Source organism: Artibeus jamaicensis, unplaced genomic scaffold (genome assembly GCF_021234435.1).
Source record: "Artibeus jamaicensis isolate MK-2021 breed Jamaican fruit bat unplaced genomic scaffold, CSHL_Jam_final contig_759, whole genome shotgun sequence".
In the NCBI taxonomy this organism is placed as follows: domain Eukaryota; kingdom Metazoa; phylum Chordata; class Mammalia; order Chiroptera; family Phyllostomidae; genus Artibeus; species Artibeus jamaicensis.
Genome location: NW_026521953.1, coordinates 193,475 through 202,214, shown reverse-complemented (window position 1 = coordinate 202,214; position 8,740 = coordinate 193,475). Strand labels below are relative to the sequence as shown.

At 43.6% G+C, this 8,740-nt stretch overlaps 1 protein-coding gene across 1 annotated transcript; it reads right to left on the bottom strand.

Annotated features, from left to right (window-relative positions):
• Nucleotides 1–7,485: 7,485 nt before the first annotated feature.
• On the bottom strand, nt 7,486–8,454 carry LOC119040583 (olfactory receptor 2D3). Its single transcript, XM_037133603.2, has one exon. The coding sequence runs from the start codon at nt 8,428–8,430 to the stop codon at nt 7,486–7,488; it is 945 nt and encodes a 314-aa protein (XP_036989498.2). The 5' UTR covers nt 8,431–8,454.
• Between the last annotated feature and the right edge of the window lie 286 nt (nt 8,455–8,740).

The window sequence follows — 8,740 nt, the reverse complement described above, 5'->3', positions numbered from 1 at the left end:
TCATTTTTAACATGCTAAAGGAAATAAACTCTTCAGCTCAGAAGTGGTGTTGCAGTAACTGCAGGTTAGAAACACTTAAAGCTGTTTATTGTAATCCCTAGAGAAGCACTAAAAAACACAACTCATACCATATAGATAAAGGTTTTCAAAGCCACCTGGAACCAGATCCTTAGGCTGCATAGAATTGTCTGTTACAAACTCCATTCCCTCTTATCACCATGAAATTCAGCTCTTCTGATTTATAGGTTTGCTTCTTATTAAGTAATCTGTTTGCAGTAAAAAAATACACATGCAGAGATACTTGACCTGACTTAAATCAACACTTTTCCTAGACTACTTCTATACTCATTCAGCAAATTTGTGTTGCAAATCCAATGTGGCAGATACTGTCCTAACAGTTGAGAGTATATTAGTAAACACAATCAGATGAGAGTTGTCTTAATGTTGAACAAAAGATCCCTTATGCTAAATTATTATATCTCTTCACTTAAAGCTCTGTGTTATTATACACATCCTCAGAATATTGTGTTGTATAGATTGTGAATTCCACTGGTCAGTCTGGAATTTTTCACTAGTCAAGACATTAGTGGGGATAATTTGGTATCATAGGCTATATGTAATGGACATTTGTCAACTTTTGGCTTCTGATCATTGAATACCCCATGTTTATAGTTTTCTGTGAATATGGGGGGATTTTAGAGTGTGCCTCCCTCCACAGAACTTGAATATTACCTGAAATCCACTTTCTTTGTCTTCATTGCAGCTAGGGCATTGCATGTAACTTGAACTCAATTAGATGGGCCCTGTGTAGACTTTAAATGAAGAGGTAATGATATGAAAAAGCAAAGACAGCAAACAGTTTCTTGTATTTTTTAAAAATAGATGTTTTAAAGTAGTTTCAGATTTACAGAAAAATTGAAAAAATATAGTACAACAAACTCCCATATACCTACTCACTTTTCCCCATTAGTTTTTCTAACTTTATTTTTATTATTGACACTACTAAAGATGTCCCTATTTCTCCCCCCTTTGTCCACCTCCACCCAGTCCCTACCCCCCTTCCCTCTGGCCATCACCACACTCTTGTCTGTGTCTATGGGTTATGCACATATGTTCTTTGGCTAATCTGTTCACCTTCTCTCATCCAGTCCTCTTTCCCTGCTCTCCTCTGACAGCTGTCATTCTGTTCCATGTACCCATGCCCCTGGTTCTGTTTTGTTCATCAGTTTATCTTACATTCTTATGGTACATTTGTTACAAATAAGAAAATAACATTGATACCTTATTGTGGGAGCTACTTTGCCCTCAACCCCCCCCCCCCCCCCGTCTGCCACGGATGAAAGTAAACACTGCCAAGACATGATCTGCTTGGGATGGAGACGTGGCCAGTTTCTCAGAAGAAAAAGGCCTGGAGCCCCTTCCTCCCAGGGATTTTATTGGGTTGTAATGCACAGGAATACAAGGCATCAAGGATCGAACAGTAGATAACATTTCAAAGAAATCTGAGGGCTTAGTCTGTGTCAGTGTCTGTCAGGAAAGGGAGTTTGCAGAAACTTTGGGAGGGATATTGGAGGGATATTCATTTCCTGCTGGGACCCTTAACATATGAATGAAAGCACGTTTCACAGGATTTTTTAGGAATTCTTTCTTATGCTAGATTTCTCCCTAGATACTGCTCTAGCAAGGCAAGGAGCTGTGCCCCTCCCCATCAGGTTTTCAGGATTAAGTGGATTAGAGCCAGGAAGCACTTCTGGCAGAGGACTTGGGGACTCAGGCTATGCCACATAGCTGGAAGGCAAGCGTCCATTGTTCCCTCTTTGTCGCAGCACCTTCCCCCCCAGTCCTTTCATAATGGCCTCCCAAGTGATTGTGTCTGGCTTAGGTTGCCCCTCCTTGTTAGGAGTCTTATCTGTTTCTGACTACCGACCATGCTTTGGGGGCAGGGGGGATGAAGCTGAGGCAGTTTTTGCTACCAGACACAAGCTTTTGCCTCCTGTGGCTCAAATTCTGGAGAATGCTCACTCATCCTTAGCCATGGGGGGTAGTAACAATTTCTGAAACCAGGCAGAGCGGTTCCCAACACCTTATTATTAACTAAAGTCCATATTTCATTCAGACTTCTTTAGGATTTTTTGTATTATTATTTTTTTACTGATCCTTTTCTGATCCAACCAGATAGTGTATTACATTTAGTTGTCGTGTCTCCATAGGTTCCTCTTGGCTGTGACAATTTCTCAGACTTGTTTTCGATGACCTTTACCATTTTGGGAAGTACTGGTCATATATTTCATGGGAAGCTCATCTATTAGACTATTCCTGATGTTTTTCTCATGATTAGGTTCAGGTTATGAGATTGGGCAAGACAGATCACTGAAAAAGTACTTTTTTTCATTATATCAGCTCAAGGAGACATACTATCAACATCACTTATCACTGCTGATGTTAGTTAGCCTTGATCATCTGTGGCAGAGGAAGCAGCAACATCCCAGTTTCCAGGTTCAGCCAAGAAGCAGCTCCAGAAGCAGAATCTGCACTGATGGTGTTGGCAGGGTATTTGCGCCACCTAGTGTTGAATAGTAGTTATGTGATAGGGTTTGGGTCTGTGATTCTGGCTCAGGACCAGAATACCAGAATTGCCTTTATTCCAATATTTGTGCTTTTAGCTTTAATCATGAGTAGTCATTATGCACAGTCATGCATTATCACTATGATACAGGGTGTAGCCAAGGGGGGGCAAAAAAAAGATTTGGAGTGGTGTCTGGAATTCAAAGTGTTTAGGAATATTGGAGAGACATATAAGATGTCCTCCCCCTCCCCCTCCCCCTCCCCCTCCCTCAGGGGGAAGAGACAAATAGAGCCAGGGCCATTGAGAGCTGTTTTGCATAGCAACAGTTTTGCAGCTAACCTCTAGAATGATTATTTAACATATCTATAACCTTTAACTGGTTTCATAGATATGTGAAATAGCTGTGGCCAAGTTTTGAGCCAGGAAGAAGGGAGTGGCTTCTACCCAGGATGTAACTAGGGGCAGGTCCCCTGAGTTACACAGCTGCCTGTGTGAGAGCTTGGAAAAGATGGGCTCCAGGACATGAGGAGATAACTGCTAAGGTGAAGAGGGGAGTGAACCATGTGGTTTTGGCCAGAGTGGAGACGTGGCAGCCATTGAAGGGAGAGCCACACAGTTTGGGTCAGAGTGAGGACCCCTGCAGTCATGTAGAGAGAGAGCCATGTGGTTTCAGCAGAGTGAGGACCCCCTCTTGGTGAGGTGAAAGAGGGAGCCACGTGGTTTGGGCAGAGCACGGACCCCCTCTTTCCCAGGTGAAAGGGAAAACCATGCAGCTTTTCCAGAATGGAGATCCCTGAAGCCAAGTGAAGAAGAAAGCCACATGCTTTTGGTGGAGTGCGGACCCCTGCAGCTTTGGTAAGAAGAGGCCCACGCGGCTTTGGGATGCTTCCTTTGGCTGCATGGCCTAGAAAGCAGGAGAGACTTTGGAACTTGGTACAAAGAACTCTTGCCAGTGGACCATGAGAGGATACCACAGTACTTTGGATTAACTAGAGATCCTGTCTGACACAGCTGACGATTCCAGCGGCCTGAAAAACAGACATGTGCTCTTTTCCTGATATACGGTACCCGAAGTTGGGACAGTGGGAGAAGGGAGTGCTGTGTGGGTGTAGGTGTACACCCTAAAGGAATTTGATATTTTAGTGGAAGCGTTAGGCCTGAATAGCATTAAATAAACATTTCGTTTCCTTTTCACAAATCTCTGGCATTGAGAGATGTCTTTCCAATTGGCGGCGGACAGAAGGGCGCAGTAGATATTAGTATTCCGTCCTTGGGCGGGGCCCCTGTTCTGTGGCAGTTTTTAGCATCCCTAGGTGGGCCAAATATTATATTGCCCCCTTCCCCGTCCTCTTGTTCGGTAACAATTATGCACATTCATGCATAATTACTAAGAGCCCTGCCTGACATATGATGTTTATTATGATTTGGGGGTATGTATACTAAATAATTTTTCTTTAGAAGCTTTTTGGCCCTTTATTCCCCCTCTCCCTCCACAGAGTGAGAGGTAGTAGTGTCAGGAGACCATTTTTCTTTGGTTATGTGAAAAAGGCCCAGTAGCATCTACTTTGGTGGAATAAATAGGAGCATGATTCTCTCAGGGTTTCAGTCATCTATTGCCACTTCACAAACCCTCTCAAAATGTAGTGCCTTAAAATGGTAACTATTTTATTTTGCTCAGCATTCTTTGGGTTCAGAATTTGGACAGTGGGGATGGAAATTATGTTAGATAAAGGAATTTTAAAGGAAAAGGGGGATGGTGTGAGAACTGATTTGGGGCAAATATGGGAACTGACTTCAGTGAGTTGTGGTCTAGAGCACAGGTGGCAAACACAAGGCCTGTGGGTCGAGTATGGCCCTCCAGCTTGGTTTATCTGGCCAGGTACCTTGTTTCTATCTGGTGGCAGTACCCAGCTCCTTGCCCCTAGTTGAGGACTGGTTACATTTACACAGTCCTAAAATTATATTCAGCCCTTTCTTTGAAAGCAACTGACGTAGACTCTGGTGAAAATTGTTGTAGATCGCTCTGCCTGATTTTAGGTGTTGTATCTCTACCCCTTGTGGCTAAGGGCAAGAGACGACCTTTGGAATGCCAGCTGCAGGAGACAAAGCTTGTCTCTGGTAGCAAAGGCTGCCTCAGTTCCTCTCCCTGCCCCCAAAGCTTGGTTGGAAGTCAATGATGGGTAAGACCCCTCACAGCAGGGGGCAACCTAAGCCAGACTCATCACTTGGGAGGCCTTCATGGAAGGACTCCGGGGCTGCAACAAAGAGCAATGGACTCTCGCCGCCACCCCCCCCCCCCCCCCCCCCGCCCCCGCTTTGACATAGCTTGAGTCCCCATGGTCTCTGGGAGAAGCACGTCCTGGCTCTAATCCTCTTAAGCCTGAATACCTGTTGGGGAGAGGTGCAGCTCCTTGCCTTACTAGATCGGGCCCTAGGGGAAAATCTGGCATCACAAAGACTTGCTGATAAACCTGTGAAATCTGCTCTGCTAAGAGTGCTTTCATTCATATGATAAGGGTCTGAGAGGAAATAAGTATGTCTCCCAAAGTTTCTGCAGCTCTCTTCCTGACAATGACTCAGACTTTGAAGTCCTCAGATTTCTTTGTAATGTTATCTACTGTTTGATCCTTGCTGCCGAGTATTCCTGTGTATCCCAATAAAAGGCTATGGAGAAAGGCGCTCGAGGCCCTTTTCTCCTCAGAGAAACTGGCCGCTGCTGGCCATTGTCTCCCCAGAGAAACTGGCCACAGCACACTCCTCCTCCCCAAACAGATCTTAGCATGTCTCAGCCATATTTACTCATTCACACATGTCTGGGGTACCGGGGCGGATTCGAGGAGAAGTTGCCCCCACAGAAAATGAGGTCTAGAATTATAATAAAAAATTGTTCTAGGATACTTTATAGCTACAAGAAGCCAAATGGTTCCAGGTGGCTATAGTATTTATTAAATTATATATAACAGTTTCTCCTTCTAGTTTTACATCTTTTAAATCCTGACACAGCATCTCCCCAACAATCTTAGGGGAGTTGCTGAACCCTTGTGGTAAGACTATACAGCAGCCCTGGCTGGTGTGGCTCAGGTGATTGAGTGCTGGCCAGTGAACCAAACGGTCGCTAGTTCGATTCCCAGTCAGGGCACATGCCTGGGTTGCAGGCCAGGTCCCCAACAATGAGAGGAAATTGTACATTGATGTTTCTCTCCCTCTTCATCCCTCCCTTCCCCCCTCCAAAAAAAATGTAAAAAATAAAATTACACAAAGTTAAAAAAAAAAAAGAGGCTTGATCCAAGATTCCTAGTCCTGCCATTCAAAAACAAACAGGCCCTAACCAGTGTGGCTGAGTTGTTGTGGCATCAGTGACATCATCCTGAAAAGTGCAAAGGTTGTGGTTCAGTTCCTGGTCAGGGCACGTGCCTAGGTTGCGGGTTTGATCTCAGTGGGGTGCATGTGAGAGGTAACGAATCTATGTCTCTCTCCCTCTCTTTCACCCTCCCTTTCCCCTTTCCTAAAAATACATAAAAATTTTTAGTCTTCCTTTGGGATAAGGTCCAGTCTCCTTCACAGTTTGTCACCAACCACCACACAAGCTTCCTCTTCTCTCCTCCCCCTTATGGGTCTTTGCACTTGATGTTCCCTCTGCCTGCAATGCTCTTTCACCATCTCTTTACCTAGCTAACTCCAGTTCCTCCCTCAGCATCCAACTCAAATGTGCCCTGCTCTGAAAAGCCTACCCTGGCCAACCGTTGCCTTCCAGGCAGCACTGAGCACAGGGTGATGCCCATGTCCCTGCCCCCTCCCCCTCAAAAAAATTGTTCTAGGTATAAAACTAGAAAAAGTGAGTTCAAAATACAAAGAAATTGGTTTTTGCCTACCACAAGGAGCACATTTTCAATAGAAAACCTGAATAGTATACTATCTCTTTCAATAGTATATGAAAGAGAACAAGCCAAGAGAGTAAGGAGCTATATCATTATGGTTTAGGCAAATGCTACACACTTATTCAATAAAAAATATTACAGAGTAGTTTAAGCTCCAGATAAATGGTTGTATTAGCAGACTGTTGAATTCATTTTTTACTCCATCTGATACTCCATAATTATATGAAGTTTGGATTGATGATATGAAAAATTTTCCTGGAGGTTTCAGGAGAGAACATTATGAACGATCAAATATGATTACCTCTAGTACTTTTTACAAAGTGAAATATTATGGTACATGACGCCAGCAGTAAAAACTCTTTTAGATATGTTGACTGCTTTAGTCAGAGCCTCCTAGGTTTGTATGACTGGGACGTCCAAACTTGAAGCATCTTTGATATGAGAATCATGCAAGCATTCATATTCAGGATAATCCAGCTTAAACCTCCTAGATTCCATTGTAACCATGAGTAAAACAAGTCCACATTAGATGAATTAACCGCAAAGTTCTTCAAGATAAGATGACAGTTTTCATATTCAGAATGTAATCTACTTTTTCATCCTTTTATTTTTCTCCCCTATGTTCTAGCTTAGAGTGCAGTATTCACAGTTTCTAGAACATGTCCTTCACTTTTATGCTTTTTAAATAGTTTTTAAAAATGATTTTATTTATTAATTTTTAGACAGAGGGGAAAGGAGGGAGAGAAACATCAATGTGTGGTTGCCTCTTGCATACCCTTCACTGGGGGCCTGGCCAAACCCAGCCATGTGCCACAGCTAGGAAATGAATGAGCAACCCTTTGGTTTGCAGGTTGGAACTTAATCCACTGAGCAACACCAGCCAGGATGTCATGCTTTTTTTTTTTTTTAAATGACCTAATTAATAACTCTTTTTTTTTAGATAATGAGGGGAGGGGAGGGGGGGGTAGTCGTTAAAATCTTATCAAAGTCCTGCTCCTCTTCTAAGGATGTTCCCATAGCTCAGAAAGTGACACCTAGAGGTCACTGCTTGTGAGAAGAAGTCTTTCTTCTAGTTAGTTTTTTGAGAGCCCCTTTGACATCCTTGTTTCTCAGGCTATAAATGATGGGGTTAAACATTGGTGTCACCACTGTATAAGAGACAGATACCATCTTATCCCGCTCTTTTGTGGTCTTGGAGTTGGGCCGCATGTAGGTGAATATTCCTGACCCATAGAAAAGAACAACGACAATGAGGTGGGAGCCACAGGTAGAGAAAGCCTTGAGCCTGCCCTCCCCGGACTGCATCTGGATCACAGTGGAGATAATGTGCCAGTAGGAGACAAGGATCAGGGAGACAGGAGCTAGGAGGATGACCACACCCATTGCAAAGATGGCCATTTCTGTGCTGTAGGTGTCTGCTGAAGCCAGCTTCAGGAGAGCAGGAGGTTCACAAAAGTAGTGATTGATAATGTTCTGTCCTCGATAGGGAAGTCGGAAGGTAAAGGTGGTGTCCACCAGAGACACTACTGTCCCACTGGCCCAGGATGCTATGGCCAGCTGGAGACACACCTGTGGTGTCATGATGGTGGAGTAGTGCAGGGGCTTGCAGACAGCCACATACCGGTCATAGGACATCACTGCCAGCAGTGCACACTCTGTGCACCCAACCAGAAGGAAGGCAATTATCTGTGCCACACACCCTCCAAAAGAAATAGTTTTCCTATTTACCAGGAAGTGGACCAACACTTGAGGGACAATGCTAGCAGAGAAACAAAGATCTGTGAAAGAGAGATTTCTAAGGAAAAAATACATGGGCGTGTGAAGCTGAGAGTCCACGAAGATGAGAATGATGATAAGGAGGTTTCCAAGCACAGTCAACAGATAAATGATGAGGAAAAGAATAAACAGCAGGATCTGTGTGTGCAAGTCCCGTGAAAGGCCGAGGAAGATGAACTCAGCCACAAAGGTTTGGTTTTCTTCTCCCATTGAGAGTGATGCCTATTTACCTGTTTGGCACCAACAACAAGGAAAACTTCGGGTTTCCAATGTCAAGTCCTGTAGAAGAGGCTTATTTAAAACTGACACCTAAGTACATATTTGTAGCTCCTTTGCTATCCAGCTTGTTCTAATTAATGCTAAATATAACATTTTTATCCTTATTAACCGGTTGTAATTTTTTACAATAATTGATTTATTTATTTTTGGAGAAAGGGAAAGGTTGGGAGAAAGAGAGAAAGAGAGGCATCAATGTGCAAGAGAAACACTGATTGGTTGTCTCTCATATGTGGCCTGAGTG

What these genes read in the sequence shown, in the direction of transcription:
- LOC119040583 (XM_037133603.2), bottom strand. Translation starts at nt 8,430, where the DNA reads ATGGGAGAAGAAAACCAAACCTTTGTGGCTGAGTTCATCTTCCTCGGC.